Raw genomic sequence first — 21855 nt, forward strand, 5'->3', positions numbered from 1 at the left:
TTTAAACAGCGTACCTCCAAAGAGACCCGAAGCAGCTTTCTTTTGGCAGTCTGTAACAGGCCATAATTTCTGTTGCCTAAAAATACTGTCACTGTTATTTTCAACTGTTAACAAGCAAGACAAAAACTTGTGAATCCAAAAAGTAAGGAAGGACACTGACATAAACATAAAAGGAAAATAGCTGTATTTACTGACTTGCAGGAAGATCTAGCATTAGCTGCACTGACGACCTTATGGTATAATTTTCTATACCAGTAACAAAACAGTCACTGCTGAAGGAAATATCACCAAATGAAAGCCATTATTTGGGCCAGCAATTGTATAGACAACTAGAGCCTGAAACATGGATGCTGCAGTGGTCCTTACAAGCAACTTTCTCTCTCATGCTGCATCATCTGCTGATTTTCTTATTCACTGGCCTACTGCGAAGAATACAGGTGTGAGTGTGCACTGGAATGTGTGCTGGTTTATGGTGTCAAAGGTGCATGATGTCCATTGTGCATGGTATCTTTAATCAGTAGACTTGGTGCAAATTCAGAGCTGGAACCCTTACCCAAGTCAAAGTGTAGAAACCTCTTAGCATCACTGAGCTGTAGGTACACATTTGAATACTACTTCTGGTGGGCTTATCATGGGCAACATCAAGCCCAGGAAGAATTATGGTATCCAGACTTACTGTACTGCCACTTCAGAACACTGATGATCTGAAGATAACAGGGATAGAAGAACAATATGTAGAGTCACTGATAAACTGGCTGTTTTTTTTTTTTAGGGCATGTCAACTATATTTGCTGAGCAGCTTCAAATATGGTACATATCAGGGACAGATGTATCCACTATCATTCAGATTGTTGGGTTCCAAGATAAATGCCCAGTCCAGGAGTATACAGCAAATAAACTGGGAAAGTATGGCATGAAAGTGTGGTGGTGCTTTGACACCAAGCCATCCTATCCTTTGAAGAGAGATGTTTACCTGGGCAGGCCAGTAAGTTATAGAAGGCTCAGATAGGTTACAGTATGGTGACAAAACTGGATAAAATGGGCATTTCCAAAGGTTGCCTCTAGCTGCTGTACAGTAAACTACCTCTAGATGTCTGCATTGTTCTTCCATTCCTGATTCTCATGTCATAACTGTTCATACGTTAATATTCAAAGAAATGGGAATATAGATACAGGGGACATATCAGAAGCCAAGTGGGGGGAACCCTGTTGTACTAGGGTTTGTGATACTTTATCCAGAAATGGTCTAGAAAGTGACACAACAAATAGAATCCACTTTTCTATGTTGAAATTACCAATCCGAAAATCAGAATTCTCAAGATAATTTCATAACAAGAAGCCCAAAATTTTAGAAGGTATCCAAGTTACTGTGATGAATTAAAGATTTCTATTTCTGTGTCTCTATTGGAGATGAAGAGATATGTTGGAGAGAAATAAGCAACCAAGTTGCTTCTAGAATTTAGAAAATCAAAGAATTTGTACCTATGTATCAATAGTACAACCTATACAGCCATCAAAACATGAGTGCACATGCCAGAAAGATATGAAAATGCAGTATAAAAATAACCATAATATCTGAAAACAATGAGCTCTACTATTGTACTTTAGAAAAGAGAGAAAGCAGTACTATATAGTGTTCTGAAAGTGCATAGACAATTCCTATGAAAAATACCTAGGCTGCCTTCTGGGATGGCACTGTACACTGAGGTGGTAGCCACCTTTCTCACTTTTACCAGGGCAGTCCATGCAGGAATATAGACTGCTTACCCACATGAGGCCTTGCATTACAAGATACAGCCATACCAATTCCACAAAATTGTTTCCTAGGTTCATAGCTGAAATGACGTAGAAGTGGGGGCAGTGTTCTGCTTTGGGACTTTCACAGTACAGTGCGCCCGTGTCATACGCAGGCACATTATATGCTGCTTTCAGCATATGCTGAAAGAAGCGGCTTTTTAACTTTCTGTATTTCTATACATTAATTAGTTATTTCTGAAAAGCTTTAATGGGATAAATCTGTAATCCATTACATTATTATTTTCTCAAAACCAAAAAGCCCAGTTGGACTCAAATTATTAACCTTTATTTGCAAGTTACATACGTTTTAAAATATTGACAGCACTTGCATTTGGAAAATGTGCTCTGTGTTTCCAAAATGCCAAATGACTTTCATGAAATCAGAACACTTTACAGAATATTTCAAACCACCGATAGGTGTAGTGACTATAAAAGTGAATTTTGATGGAGTGAGTCAGAGTTACACCATCATAATTCATTAACATAATTCATGAACCTACACAGGATTGGTAGTGGACATTTCAGTGAATGAATGCTATGGGACATACTTCTGAGTAAACATGTATATACTTTCACTGTATTAAATGTGATCTCTTGAAATCCTACAGAATATATTACGGAAGCAGTTGATAGAAAGCATATTTCCATAAACCACTTTTTAAGCTAGACATTTTATAATTCTCTGTAGAACAACATCACAGACTTTACATGGGTTCATTAAAATAATCAGGAAGACCTAAACAGATTTTTTAAAAAGTAATTCACACATAGAATATGGTTTATGACAGTTTTTTAAAAAATTTCTACATACAAAGTATGTTTCAAATGTTAGTCCATGTATTTTCATAACATCCTCTAAATATACCTAAGAGATGAATTTCAGCAGACAGCCTCACACTGCATACTATGTGCACACCATGCTTAAATTACTGTGGTGGGCAACAGGCCAAAAACTATTTCCATATTCTCCAACTGAAACATATCCTTACTTCAGCTGCAGCCAGTGATGTCACCTCCATTAGATTGACTGCTCGGAAAGCAAACACAGCAGCTGCCAGGACTGAAAAAGAATGCACAATATTTAGACTTTAAGCCTTCTAATTAGTTGTCAAAGGTATTTTAGTCTAGCCGTGCTTAAGTTCAATTCAATAATAATTTTGTTTGGAAAATAGACATCCAGTTTTAAGACTCCAGTTATAGTCAATTTGTGACAATTTCATTTCAACTATGAACATATTATGCAAGGGTGGCAAGAGAACGAACATATTTAAATTTACTTTTATAATTCTTTTTACATGTCCAACAATCAAAAGTTCTCCAGGTAACACAGAAGGTAGTTTCATCTCATTATTTAAATGTGGCTTCCCCATCAATTCTCACACCTGTGCTGTAGTTTCAATTTTTCTCATTGCTTAGAGATGCTGTATGCATCAGCTCCGCCCTCTGCCTTGGAATGTGTATATTTCCAATATGGCAGCCCAAGCAATGTTCAGAGATTCCTCAACACATAAGGCCTGAATTCCTGGTCCCGTCTAAGGAGGTAACTCGGCTTTCTAAGCTTCACCCATGAAAGTTTGTTTTCCTTTTCTACTATTACCATGGTCTGATCTGTCTTGGTTTCTTTCTTTGTTAGCATCTTCAGTTGTTTCAAAGGTATTCCTGTTAACCGTTCCAACTCGCTCTCATTGGATGAGATATAATATTATTTCATCATTCATCTCAGAGGCTTGCTGGACTGTGGTCATTTGAATTGGATGATCAGGTTATTTTCTTAGCCTGTGATCTGCTGGATAGCAGTCAGTAGAACTTCTTCCTTCACTGGAGCTTCTGCAGTTTGTTTCCTTTTCTTCATGGAAGGCAAAGACATGCTAATACAGTCGGCTTGCCCCTTACGCAGGGGATCCGTTCCAGACCCCCCCCCCCCCCATGTAAGAGGAATTGAATGTATGTTCAAATTTCATTAACTATAATGGGGTGTGCTCCTGCAGCACACCCCATTGTTTTTTATTGGGGCTTGCTTTCCACATGAGCTCAAGTCCGCAGAAGGCAAGCCTGTGTAAGGGGTGGGCCAATTGTACTATCAGATTCTTCATCTGATCTTTTTCTTTTCTTTTGAAAGCTATCCATTACTAATTTTCTGTATTTAAATACCAGTTTAAGCATGAAAGATAAACACTTCCAGCTGCCAAGGTAAGAAATTTTAAAAATGGCATGAAGGGAACAGAGATAACAGTTGTAAACAGTAAAGAACTCCGAGCTATGTACTCCTATCCCATCAGCTCACACAAGGGAAAAACTCAACAGGACGTAGATTACTCCTCCGTGACATCCAGAGAACTGAACTTCATTTGCTTTTTAGTCCAGCTGCCTATGAATCAGTCCTCACATACACATACATCTCTGGCTAGTAACTGGCTCTAATATTTGCTACGATCGAGACATAACACCCCAGCTCTCTCAATAGTGTCTCTGCAGCTGTGACAACTCAGTACGTACCCATCTCAACAGCATTTGGTTTCTTCAGAAAGAAAGACTCCTACAAAAGGCTGCTCTTAGAATGCTAAGTATTAGATATGTTAGTAGGAGAGAAATTTGGAGAATGGCCAATCTTTGTCATGCTCTCTCTATTTTCCTAAAATTTTAAGAGTTAAGACATGTTGAATCTGAGCCTATAGCATGAACAACAGCTTACATTATGAATCTCTCTCTCTCTCTCTCTCTGTATAACATGAAGAGCATATACAAATGATATTTCTAATTACCAGCAAGAATTTCCAAAGAGTTATACCCCAGAATTCTGTCCCACAAAAGCAGAAGCTGATCTGTTGCTAGATAACCAGAGAATGCCCGTACCATCCATTTAAATGATATTCTTAGACTATAAGAAAAGAAAACAAACAAAATACCACTATTATATTTCCTGCCAAAATACAATTAGTACAGATTTTCTCATGTGACTTAAAGTTTGCTTACATTAATTTCTGTATATTCAAGAGACAGCTGGAAAAAGTTGTCCTTTTTAACTGTAAGTGGCATTATTCAAGTTCAACATCAATTTTAAACATAGAAGTCACCTTTAGGACATGTCTGTGTGCCCTTACGGTGCATGTGTGTTAGTGTTTATACGTGCAGGGTTCAATGTTAACCCTACTTGGTAATGATATTTTGATTATCAAACTGATTAAATGTGGAATAAATGGAAACACCATCAGATAGATTAATAATTGGATGGACAACTGTATTCACAGAGTTGTCATCAATGGCTGCTCTTCACTTTGGAGGAAAGTTTCAAATGGAGTGCTACAGGGTTCTGTCCTGGGGCTGTCATTGTTGCACCACAACAGACCCATCAACACTTTCAAAGAACACTCAAGAATATAAATTAGCAAAATTAGGATTGGATATTTTACATTTTGGGAGAAATAATGATGATTTCAAATGCATTGGAGCATTAAAATGTTATGCCCACCACTTTTTTAGTTCATCATGGTTGCTTCCAAGAATAGTCACACTACCATATGATAGTAATGGATAGTCTTTAGGATGCTAAAGGTTTTGGAAACAGAATGAATACATTGGTGCTGATATGGGAAATCTGATGTACAGAAAACCATGCAACACCATATTGAGCTATGCTGTTGGAAATGACACGGGGTGTGTGTGTGTGTGCAGATATCTGCTAGGAGACTACTCTAAAGATAATTTAAGGTATTTCCAATTACTTTTTAAAGTATACATTAGACATCTTAACTCACATCAATTCTTTTGGATGCTTCCTCAGAATTATTAAGGGCCTAATATATGTCAGGTGAGTGCTTGAAGTTAAGGAAAAAATACTTACGGTTGTGCTCCAATCTCTCTAAGATGATAAAACAACTGTGGTAGATGAGTCTGAAGAAGGGTCTCAAACAGTAAACATAATGATACAATGCCCTTTAAAATAACATAAAGTATATATCTTATTATGAGTTTTTAAAAAAGAAATCTGAAAAAATATCCAGTGTAGACAATGCATGAATTGAAATGCATACACAGTAGGTCAAAAATTAAGCTATGATTTGATAAAATTAGCTCAGTTACTTCAACCCAGCCAGCTCCTTCACATTAAAATATAGTCACTTTTGATGTGATATGATGTTGTACCAGCAAGTAGGGCCACATACCAGCATTTAATAATAATAATAATTAATAATTTGTTTCATTTATATACCGCTATTCCAAAGATCATAGCGGTGAACAGCAAGTAAGCTAATTAGCAAGTAAGCTAATTTGCCCCCAACAGTCTGGGTACTCATTTTAGCGACCTCGGAAGGATGCAAGCCTGAGTCGAGCTTGGGCCCTTTTGCTGGTCTTGAACTCGCAACCTTGTGGTTTTGAGTGAATGGCTGCAGTACAGGCATTTAACCACTGCGCCATAAAAAGATACATAATAAAGTTAATTTCGTAACCATTTCTTCAACCTAGTTTTATAACACATAAGCAGAGGCTGTACACTACCCCAGTAAAACAAAAATAAAATATCCTGTGCCATAGAAAAATCAAAGACTGAGACACTGGTAACCTACGGAAATCTAGCACATAGATGGAGATAGGCAAAATTTGCCTATCTTGATTTGAACTAACTTGTTTTTGTTTTTTTTATTTTTCCATTTTGGAGACTTTGCAGAAAAAGAAACAACACTTCCATGTTCACACCAGCCGTGCAGGCTTTTAAAAGCCTCACCTGTAATCTTGGCTACTGTTTCCCATCCTTCCCATACAATTTGGTAAGCCTGATCCTGTTTGGGAAATGGGGAGAAGAGGAAAACTAACAGATTGGGGGTTTGGTGCAGGGTTATCATGAGCTAAAATGAAACTCTGAATGGGATTAAGCATAACTCTGTGCATTGACAGGGGAAGTGTGGCCCTGTTGGTGCTCTTGGACATCTCAGTGGCCTTCGATACCATAGACAATGGTAACCTTCTGGAACGCCTGAGAGAGTTGGGAATCACTGGCTCTGCCTTGCAGTGGCTCCGTTCCTACCTCTCTGACAGATTCCAGATGGTGATGCTGGGGGACAGCTGCTCCTCTACGAGACAGCTGACATCTGGTGTCCCTCAGGGTGCCATTCTGTCCCCCATGCTGTTTAACATTTACATGAAGCCACTGGGTGAAATCATCCGGAGACATGGGGCGGGGTGTTATCAGTACGCTGATGACACCCAAATTTATTTCTCTATGTCTCGGGCTGCTTCAGTGACCAAGGAGGGCATCTCCCCCCTGAATGACTGCCTGAAATCGGTAATGGATTGGATGAGGGAAAATAGACTTAAACTGAATCCAAATAAAATGGAGGTACTCGTGATAGGTAACCCCAATCTGGGTATGGAGATAAGTTCGCCAGTTCTAGATGGGGTTACACTTCCCCTGAAAGACTGCGTCTGCAGCTTGGGGGTGCTCCTGGATTCGTTGCTTCAACTGTCTTCTCAGATTGATGTGACAGCCAGGAGTACCTGTTATCAGCTTTGGCTGATATGCCAGTTGCGCCCCTACCTGGAGCAGTGGGACCTAGAAATGGTCGTACATGCTCTAGTAACCCCTCGTCTTGATTTCTGTAATGCACTCTACATGGGGCAACCTTCGTGCCACGTCTGGAAGCTCCAATTGATACAAAACATGGCAGCCAGACTGGTCACTGGAAAATCCAAGTTCGACCATATTACACCTATTTTAAAATCACTACATTGGCTGCCTATTAGCTTCCGGGCACAGTACAAGGTGTTGGTTATCACCTATAAAGCCCTACATGGCCTGGGTCCAGTCTACTTGAAGGAATGCCTCCTCCCATACAATCCTTCCCGTACACTCCGATCCTCTGGGAAAAACCTTTTACAATCTAGAAAGACCAGACTGGCGGTGACCTCCTGGAGGTCCTTTTCTGACACCGCTCCAAAAACTTGGAATGACCTGCCAAAAGAGATTCGCCAATTATCCTCACTCGAAGCTTTTAAAAAGGCGACAAAAACCTTTATCTTCCGGCAGGCCTTCCCCGATTGATAATGTCCAGAACCAATTGAATCCCCCTTTTATTATTTTTCTTACTTGCGATTTGTTTTTAACTTTGATGTATTGTATGTATTTTTTTAAACATTTTTTTTACTGTTTAATTTTATATTTGGGAGGGAGGGTTGGGTCGGGGTTTTGTGGGGCTTGTTGTTTTTATTACTATATATTGTATTTTCTCTGTTGTTACCCACCTCGATCCTCAATCGGAAGATGCGGGATATAAATAAATTATTATTATTATTATTATTATTATTATTATTATTATTTATAACTCATAATGACACAATGATATCTGAAGCAGGAAGTTTACTTCTGAACATGTCGCTCCATTTCAAAAGAGATCTATATGTATCTGTATATTTGCACGTTCATTATCTGTTATCTGAGAAGCTTGGGACCAAAAGTGCTTTTGGATTTTTAATTTTTTTAGCTTTTATAATACTTGCATATACATAATGAGATATCTTGGAGATGGGACACAAGTCTAAACATAAATTTCATTCATGGTTCATATACATCTTATACACATAGCTTGAAGGTAATTTTATACACATTATTTTCAATCATTTTGTGCATGAAACAAAAGTTTGTATACACTGAACCATCAAAAAGCACAGGTGTCACTATCTCAGCTACCCATGTTTTGAACTTTGGAATATTCCAAATTTCTGGATAACTCAAACTTCATGTACATTTTAAAAGTTATACATCATACCGTATATACTCGTGTATAAGTCAATATCATGGATTTTCATATGACCTGTGGATAAGTCGAGGGTCAAATACTGGGGCATGTTACAAAAGATCTAAAGGGGGAAACAAAACACCACTTCCCTCTCTACATTTCCTTCTCTGGACCTCTCCTATGAGTCACAGTCTCGGCATGGAAAATGGGGAACAAACTTCGGCACACGCAGACACTCTTGCCTTTACCAAAAGCATCTCCAAGGCTCATGGCTTGCAAAACAGGGTAGAACCCCTCTCTCTTTCTGTCCTTCACCCCCAGGATTTCCAAGGCTCATGGCTTGCAAAAGGGGGTACAAGCCTGGGCATACTCTCTCTGTGTCTGTGTGTGTGTCCCTTGCCTCAGTGGCTGTTTGTTAAATCTGGCTGCGAAGGAAGGCGCGCGCACACACACATACACACACACACACACACAGAGAGAGAGGAGAGCATGCGGGGACTCAAATGGGGAACTGCTGAAAGATCCCTGGCTACAGAGGAAGGTGGGCACTTCTTTTAGGAACTTTATAAGCAGTATTATTGCCCATATATAAGTAAGCCCATGATTTTGAAGTCCATTTTGGGGCATAAATTTCTCACCTTATAGTCAAATATATATGGTGTATCTTTCAACAACATTTTACAAATCTGAAAAGATGGGAAGTATTCTCATAAAATCTGATGTTGCATTTCTCTTTAAAATATGTTCCTCTTTAAAGCATCAAAGGCAATTCTGAAATTGTAGACATAGTTCAGGAACAAATTGAATTATCTCTAGTTAAAGGAAGCCAAGTGTAGAGGAGAAGACATAAACCACTGCTACTGCTGGTCAAATATATATAATACTGGGCTAGTTAGAGTAATAAGCAGTGTTAAACTATTTCATGAGCCCATATGCCAAAAAACAGAAGACATAATCAATACTGCTGAAGTGTACACACAAAGATGCTTTATATAAGTTCTATAAAGTGTGATTATACAGTGACTCTGAAATTTCAGGATGCAGCACAATATAAAGATAATTTTCTTTATTTATTTCCTGGTTTTATACACTGCCCTTCTAGTCTAACCCTCCTGGAATATGGTGACTTACCTTCCTATATATAATTATTTAAAAATAGATGCTACAAGGTAAATTTATTCAAAGCAAACTTACAGAAGGATGAGAAGAGATAGAATGAAGTCTGAAGAAATAACGAATGTATATTTCACGAAATATTTGGTATAACTTGGAAGGTTCATTGTACAGAAAACAAAGTGGAGCAACTGAAAGCATAAAAGAAATTTGTTATATCAGCACTGTAAAAAGCTTAAATAGCTCAGTGGCAAAAAGCACAAAATATGGCAATAAAAAGGTAATACAAAAGATGCATATTCTGAAAGAATCTACATCCTTTGCAGAAGCAGAAATTTGTTTAAAACAACAAAAAAGTATGTTCAAGTCTCCTTAGCTACAGATAATTTACCTTTTCATTTTGGAAGCACTGAGATATTGATTTTTTATGAAACAGGTAAGAATTATAGACTGGCTCCCGCATGGGATCACTTTGGAAGCAAAGCGCTCACAATTTGCCCTGACTTGTATGAAAGCACATCAAATCAATTGTACAAATACAATTACAGTGACTTCCATAATTGCAATGCTGACTTTGTGCGCTGTCAACCAATGAAGAGATGAAAGGAGGAGGGGGAGATTATTTTCCCTTTCAGGAATGACTCAGCAGACCCACAAACAATCCCCAAAGAAATAAGATCATGACAGGCAAGTCTAACACAAGGGCTGAGCAACCTGAGAACTCCCTGGCCCAAACTGTGAGTAAGTACACACAACAGAGGTCCAGAGATCAGAATAGCAATCCACCTGAGTTTCCTCCACGAATAAAGATGATGGCAACTTAAAGTCAAACGGCCCCTTACAGAGGAGTGTTTGAATCACATACTACATGACCAAAACATTTCAAACATGTTGCTTCAGTGACTAACCCTTTTTTAAATTTGGCAAAGCACATTTAATTTTTGTTTCTAATGCTAGATAGAACAGTCACTTACCATACATTGAAAAGCCATGGAAAGGGATTACACCTACAAAAAATAATACAGTAATAATAATAATTTAAAAAAATGCTCCATTTTATCAACTGTCACAACACTTAATGGTTTCAGAACTTTGTGAAAACATGGGCGCATTACAGACCGCCGGATTGCAGTGGTCTGCTGCCGCCACCGCTTGCACCGTCCGGGAGCCGCAGCCTTTAAACGGCGCGGCTCCCAGACACTGCCAAGAAGGAGCGTGGAAATCGGGCACCGCCATCTTTATGCCCTTGTCACGTGCTAGGGGTGAGGCCGATGTGGACGCTAGGTCCTCGGCCAACCCCTAGCACGTGACGGGGGCGTATTAAAGGCCCGTCTATAACGCGCCATAGTAAGCAAAAAAAATCCCAGAATTTTCTGTAACAGTAATTCTGAGTTTTGTTCTTTCTGTATGCTTAAGCAGATCTTTAATTCTATGGATGCAAACTAATTGCTCCCCTGAAAAAATGAACAGTAGACCCACAAAACACATGACCCGCAAACTCAGTGGAGCCCACCGCTCATTTAAGATAGCCAACCAGTAATCCAATATACCTCTTTTTGCTGATGAGACTGCAATGAGGCAATGACACTATCAAGCACTCTGCAAGCTCAGTATATAGCTGGCAAGTTGCACTCATATTCAGCATAACTACTTTACATCATAGGTGGTCACAGCATTCATTAAAAACCTTTATAAAAGAAACAGAAATAACAAGCCAGATTCTAGGGAAGGGAAACCAAAATTTGCACGCCATAGGAGGCAAGTGGGTTTGGCAGGTGATGTTGGAGAGAAGTCCAGGGCTGCCACATCCTCATAAGAGACCCACACAAATGGTTAAAGATACACTACACACACACACACACACACCCCTCTACACTTTGGAAGATGCAGTTGGTCTAGGAAGCAATGCAACAATGTTAACAAACCTTTAGCTTTGAAATCAGGTTGTACCTGTCCTGTAGTATCTGTACTGGTTACCACTTTCCCTTCAGGAACAAGCTAGAATGTAGTTAATGTCAATGAATCCTACAGAGAAGGACTCCAGGTTTTCAAATATAAATTTTACTCTCACATACTGAAACCATCTACTCAACTCCTTCCTACCTAAAATGCAGCTCACAGTTTCAAATTTCCACTTTATCCCATCTTCAGTTCCTAGTGTGAATGGCTGCTAAAAACTCTCCTACACTGCCTTATGGTAGGACTCGCATAGCGGTCCAAGACTCAAATATCTCTTCTGTAAAAAAGAAAATGCTCTTCTCATGCAAGAAGGAAGTTCTGTTAGGATGTTTCCCACATGGAAGAGGCAGAAAGCTCCACTATGAGATAGCCACCCACAAAGTCACTAAGGCCTGTTACAAGTGTACATCCTGACCCAAAGTTGGAAGTCTAATTTAAAATGGCTAAATCTATGTTCCACTAAAAAGGAAGCAAATGAGAATGGAGGAAAGTGTTGTGTGTCTGTGTAAAAAATTTCTGGTTGTAAAAGTCAACCATCTATAATTAGTCAGATCTTTCAGCTGATTTTGACAGTATGTCCTATGGATGATGGGTGTGTGTGTGTGAAAACTGCTCACAGTAGTAGTATAATCACATGAACAAAGCAATATAAGATAAAGATATAATACATTTTCACAATTTCCCCCCTCCATGAAAAATGGTGTATTTGCACATCAGGATACATCATGGCGGGGGGGGGGGGGGAGGTAAAATGCTGTGACCTTTTTTGCTTTTCAGAATCTCTAGCAAAATTTGTTTTCATTAAAATTGGAAGGAGGGTGCACAAAACAATATTTTGCACAAAATGCACTTTCCCCCCACTTTTTATGCAAGCTCTGTTTCTTTTAGCCTCCTATTACCAATAATTTTTGCATAGACAGGTTCTTGCAAAAGAACATTTCAGACTACTCAAGAATAATTGGAAAATGTATAAAAACTCTCAAAAACTGTTGTGGAGTTAAAACTTTTGAAATCCTTCCTTCATGAGAAGAAAATTAGAAAACCTTTATTTCCCTAATGTAGAAACTATGAATGTATGCTTCAGCAGAAAGAAAACGTGTGCTTCTGGGGTTTTTTTTTTACACACAAAACCTTCTTTGCACTGAAATCAGTTCTCCTTTTCAAGGTAAGAATCTAAAGAATCTGACCAAATTGTCAAAATCAAGGCCACTGAACTTTCTTTTAATATTCTTGCCATCCAAGATACGGTGAGTTAAAATCTATGAAGTCATTAAAAGATTATTAGTAAGCTTGGAAAATGGCAAAATGTAAAGTTTACAAGAACACAAAATCAGACCTTCAAAGCTGCTTCTCAGATATCACAGCAAAAGGAAAAGTAACTGGTCTAAAAGGCAAAGAAATTCCTCATTGCATGCCCAAGACCATCAAAAGCTGCTACTCCATGCAAGGCTTAACTTGTCCAGAATCTTAGTTTCAGGTAGTGCTTAACATAGCTTTTTCACATTTCTTCTAGCCTCCTAACCTCAGAAGTTGCCACGTTTTCCTTAAAATGAACTTGATAAAGTAGCAACTGAGAACATGTGACATCACACCACATTTCCAGAAATGTGGGTTAGCTCTCTATGGATTGTGCTACAGAAGCTAGGGCATATCTATTTACATGCTGCATAATGGATACACACATAAAATCACAATATGATCTCTTTAGTGCACACATTCTGTACACAAAACATGCACCTTGCCACTAAGCATACTGGAAAACTACTGGAACCATGCACAGATCATGAAAGTGGCATAGGTGTTCACAGATGTCATAATTCCCTTACTTATTTTGATGGGGAATTTTGTGTCTTATTTATCATCGTAAGAAGAAAAGGTAGTAAAACACAGGAAGGCCAGAAAGTTACTTCTTTTTCCCTGACTTGAAAACAGTATCTTGACTCAATATCTATAAGTTTAATTTGGCTTTTTCCCTTTACTTGTCTGTGGAAAAGCATATTTTGCATTTTTAACTATTGCAAAACCTGTAAAACATGTTTATATGGGGATAAAGCTTGCACAAATATTGAAATGACCATGGATAAAAATGGTTCTGTTTTACTGCCCTCAACTCTTTGAGAAAAGCAGTGAGCTAGAGAGGGTGAGTCCACCGTACAGTTTTCTCTGTCCAATTAAACTACAAAACAAATGCGGAAAAATTCAGTGCTGCAATTTCCCCTTTTCACACTAGAGGAGGCAACAGTATTGCTTTACCATTTGGTGGATAAAAGACAGCATATTCTTCCAAGCCAAGTTTCCCTGTGAAAAATACAAAAATGAAAAAAATATAAGCAATATACAGACTGTAAGAGAAAACAGTATTTTCCATATTCAAAACATAGAATGATGAAACAAGTGATGATAAGTTGGAAATATTCATAGTGTAACCAAGAAAGGAGTAAAAGTACAGGTTGTATAGCTATAACTGTAGTTCTTCGAGTGGTCATCTGTGAACTCACACAAATGGGTTATCCTGTGCTTTCACTGTACCTCTTTTGGAGTGTTCTAAAGCATTCTGATGAGTTTTGGCTTTAGCCCTGCTCCCCTCTGCCAGCCCTATAGAAGGGACTATATAAGGAACTTCTCACCAAAACCCACCAGCTCAATATAACACCAACGCACCCATCCATGTGAAGCAGCTGGACATGATGAGGGCAGGACAGTCAGGGGTGCATGAATCCATAGGTTACCACTCAGAGAAATTGTTATAGGCACGGTACAGATGGCGTTAAAGCGCTGGGCTCGCGCCATGCTAGGGTTATGGGACCGCGCAGCAACCGCACAGTCCCTAACTCTAGCACGTAGTGGCATGTCAGGTTGCACCAGTTCTTTTTGCAGGTTCTTTTTCCTCTGCTGGGAAGCTGTGCAGTTTGCCGGCTGCGGCTTCCCTGCGGAGGAAAAAACGCCGCCACTGCTCTGGACCTTCAAACAGGTATGTACCAGGCCACAGTTAAAGGTGTGCAACCTATCCTTCTTCCTTGGCATCTCTGTGACTCAGACAAATGTGAGGCTAGCAAGCTATAAGAAGTAGGGAGTGGGAGGGTCAGTGTAAACAATCAAACCCCCTGCTCCAATATGTCATACAAGAATGACAGAATCAATCCAATGGACCAGAGGCAGGAGGCAGAAGCAGGAAGCAGACCAAGTCTCAAGACAATCCTTTCTGGATGGAAGCAAAGATATGGGTCACCACTTGCAGGGCACAAAGCTCAGCAGCTCTCTAAGCAGGTAACTGAAAATTCAGTCTTCTATGACAGCAAACCAAAGAATGTGTGAACTAATGTGTGAAACAAGAAGACTTACCATGAAACTGAAAATGTGTTGAAATGACAGCTAAATAACAACTAATCGAAGATGAAGAGAGACCTCAATTGAAGAAAGAAAGCAGAAAGTCCAACACATGTGTAACAGTGGCCCAGAAAAACATAACCTATTATCAGCAGTGGTGTCACCAGGATTGCTTACTCTTTGGGAGAGGGGCTGCCAAGGGTCAGCCACCCTCATAACCACCTTGGCTCCCTCCCCAGGGGGAGAAATGGGGCTGTGGCAAAGCCATGAGGGGCATGCTCGCCCCTCCACCACAGGAGGAGAACCCCACCAGGCTGTTACACATCCTTTGGGGTGATTCCTTGCGCCTTGAGAGTGACACCACTAAATACCAGCAGAAGTCAGAAGTGGTTCACATTCACTCATTGTTGTTGTGTGCCTTCACATCATTTCTGACTTATGGCAAATGAAAGGTGAACCTACCACAGAGTTTTCTTGGCATGATTTGTTCAGAGGGACGCTTAATTTTGCCTTCCTCTGAAGCTGAGAGTGTGACGTGCCTACAGTTACCCAGTGGGTTTCCAGGGATGGGCAGGAATGCAAACTCTGGCCTCCAGAGCCATAATCCAACACTAAAATCATTGCACTGTGCTGGTTCAACTTAGTGTTTATAAATGCTATAAGTGTACACATTTTTTTTTACCTCGAATGTATGACTTTGGTGGCGTAGCACTATTGTATTCAAAGTGCTCCAATACTGAAGTGTCCCGAGAAAAACAAAGTAATACCTGGAAAAAACAAAATATAATAATTAGAAACTGCTCAGGGAGTAAAATAATGTTTAACTGGAAGTAGACACTAAAGCTGGTATTTCCTGCAGAATAAAATATGTTTAAATATGTAACATATGAAATCAATTAACTAGGATTAGATTTTTATCTCTAACAATAGTACTGGATACTTGGAAGAAAAAATGTCCGTCCTATATAAGTACCGAACTATACTAGGTAAATGAATTTTCAGTCTTTGAACAGGATTGAGAACATTCAGGCAACAGGATCACTTGTATTTTGCTGCTCAACTAGATGCAGGAAATCTGTAATTGATCTCTCAGTTTCCTGATTTTCTTTTTAAAAGCCACAAAGAAACTCAGATTGGATCAGGATTAACCTAATTTCTTCTTCACGGTTTCACCAATGTAGGACTGCTGTTCCTATTGCTAAGACACACAGATACATAAAGAACTAATTTCCAAATGAACTTCTATCACTTGAAACTCTAGACAAAAGACTGGGCCTTTTTAGACAATTAATGCAACTCTGAGTAGGAAGCACAGTTTATCTTGCCTTCATTTCCCCCAGAATACTTTCAATGCCATGGTAATGTTTCACTGAGCATCATCTTTTCAGACAGCTCCTTTTTGTTTAATATTTGTATAAATACAGTTTTTTGATAATTATATTTGTCAAAGAAAAACAGAAATGTCTTGGGGAAATGTTCACGCTTTTGATAAAGGGCATAATAATTTTCTGGCTGAGATATGCCTTTACCTTCTTGAACAGCTTACTCTTTTGCAGATTTTTTCCCCCAGACAACAAAGTGCCTTATATCTTAAACATACACTTTTAAGTTAGCATTACATATCAGAGTTTACTCCTGTCCAAACAGCTAAAATGTTGTACACTCAGTAAAGTAACAGACAGGAAAAAATGAAACACCAATTTATCATAACGGAGGTGAATAAAAGTAGGAAATTAAAGTGTTGGCTACAATTCAGAGTATGGGTCTATACACTACTCTTTCCTGCTTGCCACTTAACTAAAAATCATCTGTTTCCTGCCACGTAGAAGCTAAATAAATCCTCTTGGCCTTCCATGGGAACACTGAGCCCATTCTTTCCAACAGTGAGCATAAACTGTGTTGAAACATCCCTGCAAAGTAGAACCTTAGTAAACAACCAAGTCCTATAACTAAGAAAGTAGTGTTGGTGTTGTGAACATAAGCAGATATAAGGGCTACTTCTTATTCTTATTCTTATTACTATTACTCCTGATATAGGGAGTTGAGGCAGCTATTTTTTTAAAAAAAAAAACAGTACAAATTTAAAACAATACCAAAGCATTAATAATGTAGATACAAAGTTTAAAAACAATTAAACAATTTTTAAAAGTTAATTTACAATATATAATTTTACAATATACTAAAAACTTTATACAAACATTAAAATCTGAATTACAAATGTTATATTTGGAAAAATTTGATTTTGCTGATCAAGGTGAATGTGGAGAGATGGTTTGAGAGGGATGCAAGGTGAAACAGTGGACAACCAAAATACTGATTATGTGACTGAAGAGTTGGTCTTAGATGCAGACCCCCAGAGGGGGACCATTGCCGTTGGCAATAATCTTTGAAAACTCCTGGAAAAAGTGGTTACCCAACAGGAAGAAATCAAGGAAGTCTTTAGGAAATTCTATCAGAACCTCTATAAAGAAAACCAAGTCAAGCAGGAAGAAATTAAAAAATACGTGTCATCGTCGAACATTGGAACTCTGACAGATAGTCAGAGGACACAATTAAATCAACCAATAGCAATTCAAGAGGTGTGGGATGCAATTGACTCGTGTAAAATAGGGAAATCACCAGGTAATGATGGTTTACCAGCAAAATTTTATAAAACATTTAAATTTGAATTGGGACCCATCCTGCAAGAAGTTATGAATAAGGCTCTGGAAGAAACAATTCCAAGTTCGTGGAGAGAGGCAGAAATAATAATGATCCCAAAAGAGGGAAAGGATACCCTGGATCCAATGAATTATCGCCCAATTTCACTTCTAAATAACGATTACAAAATCTTTGCCACAATTCTAGCAAACCGCCTCAAAGCTTGTCTAAAAGATTCAATTGATATTGATCAAAGGGGATTTTTACCCCATAGATTCATGAGAGATAATTCAAGAATCTTGCTAAATATCCTGCAATATTATGAACATCATAACGATAAACAATTAGGCTTACTTTTTGTAGATCTAGAAAAAGCCTTTGATTCTGTTAATTGGCAAACTCTTGTGGAAGTACTGAACAAAATTCAAGTTGGATCAAATTTTTCTAATTGGATATCCAAAATATATAAAGATCAAAAAGCCCAAATTAGAATAAATGGAGAAAAATCCAAATTTATCAATATAAAAAGAGGTACAAGACAGGGTTGCCCTCTCTCCCCTCTTCTGTTCTTACTAATTATAGAGTTACTACTAAAAGAAATTAAATCAAATGACCAAATCAGAGGAACAAAAATTAAAAATTGAAATTATAAAATCAGAGCGTTTGCAGATGATTTGGTCTTTTTTTTAGGGAATCCAAATGAAAATATAGAGTCAGTAATGGAAACACTAAAGAAATTTGGGGAGGTATCTGGTTGTAAAATTAACAAAGCTAAATCAGCTTTTATAACAAAGAATATGAGTGAGGAAGAACAGAAACAATTAGAAGGACAATCAGGCATTAGAGTCGAAAAGAAGGTGAGATATTTGGGTTTACAAATATCAAACAGATTAAATAATCTATTTGAGATTAACTACAAGACAACTTGGGCAAAAATAAAACAAGATCTACTCAAATGGAACAAATTAAACCTCTCATTAACGGGAAGAATAGCTTCTATAAAAATGATGGTATTACCACGAATCCTTTTCCTGTTCCAAATGTTACCAATTATTACATCAGTCAAACCTTTTAAGGAATGGGACAAAGATTTAACCCAATTCATATGGAAAGGAAGGAAACCTAGAATAAAATATAAAAACTTGCAGGATTTAAAAGATAAGGGAGGATTAGGATTACCAAATCTCAAATTGTATTTTGATGCTTGTGGTTTGTTATGGCTCAAAGAGTGGATACAATTAGACAATCTGGATTTGTTAGAGATCGAGAGTGATGGTAACAATTTCGGCTGGCACGCTTATTTGATTTACGAGAAAGACAAATCTAACAGACGTTTTAAAGAGCATTGCATTAGAAACCCCCTTATGAAAATCTGGAACAAATATAAACTTAGAATTTTCCAAAACATAGAGGGTTGGGTATCTCCACAGGAAGCTTTCTATAGAAAAGAGATGATAATAAATTTTAAATGGATCAGATATAGAGACATCTTAGAAAATAGAGGAGGAAAACTAAATCTTAAATCAAAAGAGCAATTGAACGAAGAGGGTTGGAAAATTAGCTGGTTTAATTACAATCAAATTCAATCAAGGTTTAAGGAAGATTCTAAAGATCAAAAATTAGTTCTTTCACAAGGGAATTCGGAGATGGGGAAACTCCTTTTAGGAGAAAACCCCAAATTAGTAGGGAAAATTTATAAAATTTTATTATCATATGAGTTAGAACAGGAAGTGGTGAAAGAAAACATGGTTAAGTGGGCAAGATTGTTAGGCCATCCAATATCTATGCAACAATGGCAAAATTCCTGGAAAAATAATTTTAAATTTACAGCATCCCAGAATTTGAGAGAAAATTATTACAAAATGTTCTATTTCTGGTATATGACTCCAGCCAAAGTGGCAAAAATTTATAAATTGAATAATAATTTATGCTGGAAATGCAAAAAAGAACTAGGAACTTTCTATCACTGTTGGTGGGGATGTAAAGTGACAAAACAGTTTTGGAAAGATATAACAAGTCAGATTGATCTCATTATGGGCAAAAAAACTCAATGGAAACCAGAAACTTTACTACTAGGTATCATGGATGAGAATTTAAAGGACAAAGAGGCAAAAAATTTATACTACTTAATTACACTTGCAAGAGTAACTTTTGCCCATAAATGGAAAAACTCAAAATGCCCAACTGTAGAGGAATGGATATTAAAATTGTATGATGCAATCACGATGGACAAACTAACACAGACACTTAACAACAAAGGTGAGATACAAAAAGAAAACGACTGGATGAAGGTGATTAAATTTCTCGAAACGAATTGGGGCAAGATAGCTACAATATCATTCCAGTAGGTATCCAGATCTGGTTAGTAACTACCTATACTGGACGTAATTTTACGAAGATAGGGAAATAGGATCCACTAGAAAACGTATGTTATGGAAAGTCAAGAATAAGGAGATATAATTAAGGGAGATAGGAGGAAGTCATTACATGTATGTTTGTAAGATTGTGAAGTGAGCATGTATAGAGAAAGAATGAGTTAAGGTTTAAGCAGAAATTTAAAATATAGAAGGAAAGGAGAGATAAGAAAGTAATTGAAGGAGGAAAGTAAGTGAAGAAGGTAAGAGTAAGTAGCTAGTGATAAGAAGGAGAGGAAAAAGTTAGTATAGAGTGGAGGGGAGGGAGGATATGGGTAAGGAGAGGAAGAGAAGGTCGAGGAATGGGGTAAATCAGGAGAAAGGTTATAGGAAGAACAAGGAAGTGGGAATGTTTAAAGGGTATGTATGGGAGAATCATAAACAACATAAATTGACGGGGATTTATATGAATCCGTTTTGTAAATAACGACAAATGGATGTGTATGTGTTATGGATTGATGTGTGTTATTCATGTATATGAGTATGTTTTTCTTTTAATAATAAAAATTAAAAAAAAAACTCCTGGAAAACAGGAGAAATCCCAGCAGATTGGAGGAGCGCAAACGTTCCTCAAAAACGGGAAAAAAGAGGATCCCAACAATTATTGTCCAGTTAGTCTGACATCTATACCAGGAAATATTCTAGAGCAGTTCATTAAACAGGGAGTCTGTGAACATCTAGAAAGCAATGCCATAATCACAAAAAGTCTACATGGGTTTCAGAGAAACAAGTCATGCCAGACAAATCTAATCTCTTTTTTTATATAAAATTACCAGCTTGGTAGATGAAGGGAATGCTGTGGATATAGTATATCTTGATTTCAGTAAGGCTTTTGACAATGTTCCCCATGACATTCTTGCAAACAAGCTAGTAAAATGTGGGCTAGAGAAGGTAACTGTTACATGGATTTGTAACTGGTTGTCCGGCCAAACACAAAGGGCGCTCAACAATGGCTCCTTTTCATCCTGGAGAGAAGTAACCAGTGGAGTCCCATGAGGTTCTGACCTGGGCCCAGTGCTATTCAACATCTTTATCAATGACTTGGATGACAGAATTGGAGGCATACTGTGAAGACACACCCAACTAAAGGTGGAGGCAGGTTTGGGTGTGCAACGCCGGTACCCTGGTGAGATCAAACTCTTCTACCCAATAAGGCTCTGATGCTGAGTGTAAAGTTCAAAAAGGGGGAAGTTTAATTTAAAGTTTTCTCCTCTCCAGCTCTAAATAAAAGATACTTTACAGTTTGGCTTCCAGCAATCTTCAGGGTGTCATCTCTCTGGGTTTGATCTCCTCACTCAATGGAGCTGGTGCAGGGTCTTTCAGCTCCTGATTTCTTTATCTTCTTTGATGCTGGTAACTAATTTCTGGTAACTGATTTGGCTAACGTTCTTGGTAACTGAATTGGCTAAGGTTCTTCGTAACTAAATCGGCTAACTGGTGTAAGAAATGCCCTTTCTGGCTGCCTGGGCCTGTTTGCCACCAAAAGACAGCTCTCTGCCAGCTCACAGCAAAGACTGCTCCAAACTAAAAGCCTCTAGCAAAAAACAGAGCATGCTGGGAAAGGGCAAACCAAAACTGGAAAAATGCTGGGGATCCGACTGCTCCTCCCACAACTAATACAATGAATTTTCCTACACTAAAATATTCTATGGCCTGAACCAACATGAAAGAAAATGCAGGGGAAGATTCAAATAGTCCTGGCAGGACATCACACATACTTATCAAATTTGCAGATGACACCAAATTAGGAGGAGTAGCTAAGGACCCAGAGGACAGGATCAAGATTCAAAATGACCTGAATAGACTAGAAAGCTGTGGCAAAGCTAACAAAATGAACTTCAACAGGGAGAAATGTAAGGTACTGCACTTAGGGC

The 21855-nt window shown here is 38.2% G+C and overlaps 1 protein-coding gene across 6 annotated transcripts in view; it reads right to left on the reverse strand.

The window, feature by feature from the left end:
• LOC149312469 (TBC1 domain family member 19) overlaps positions 1-21855 on the reverse strand; it is an 82057-nt gene that overhangs the window by 3669 nt on the left and 56533 nt on the right. For 5 of the 6 annotated variants that reach the window (XR_016281260.1, XR_016281259.1, XM_089524699.1 and 2 more), the window contains 8 exons: positions 15610-15694; positions 13854-13898; positions 10616-10648; positions 9723-9832; positions 5639-5730; positions 4771-4797; positions 4560-4675; positions 2787-2857 (listed from right to left, as the gene is read on the reverse strand). Coding sequence is in view for 4 of the 6 variants with exons in the window: in XM_089524699.1 (XP_089380825.1) it covers positions 2787-2857; positions 4560-4675; positions 4771-4797; positions 5639-5730; positions 9723-9832; positions 10616-10648; positions 13854-13898; positions 15610-15694 (579 nt within the window). In the remaining 2 variants the exon portion in view is untranslated. The remainder of the gene's footprint in view (positions 1-2786; positions 2858-4559; positions 4676-4770; positions 4798-5638; positions 5731-9722; positions 9833-10615; positions 10649-13853; positions 13899-15609; positions 15695-21855) is intronic. The other variant, XM_089524698.1, reaches the window with a different exon arrangement.

This window comes from Sceloporus occidentalis, unplaced genomic scaffold (genome assembly GCF_023333645.1).
Source record: "Sceloporus occidentalis isolate IW3139 unplaced genomic scaffold, rSceOcc1.0.p SCAF_5, whole genome shotgun sequence".
In the NCBI taxonomy this organism is placed as follows: domain Eukaryota; kingdom Metazoa; phylum Chordata; class Lepidosauria; order Squamata; family Phrynosomatidae; genus Sceloporus; species Sceloporus occidentalis.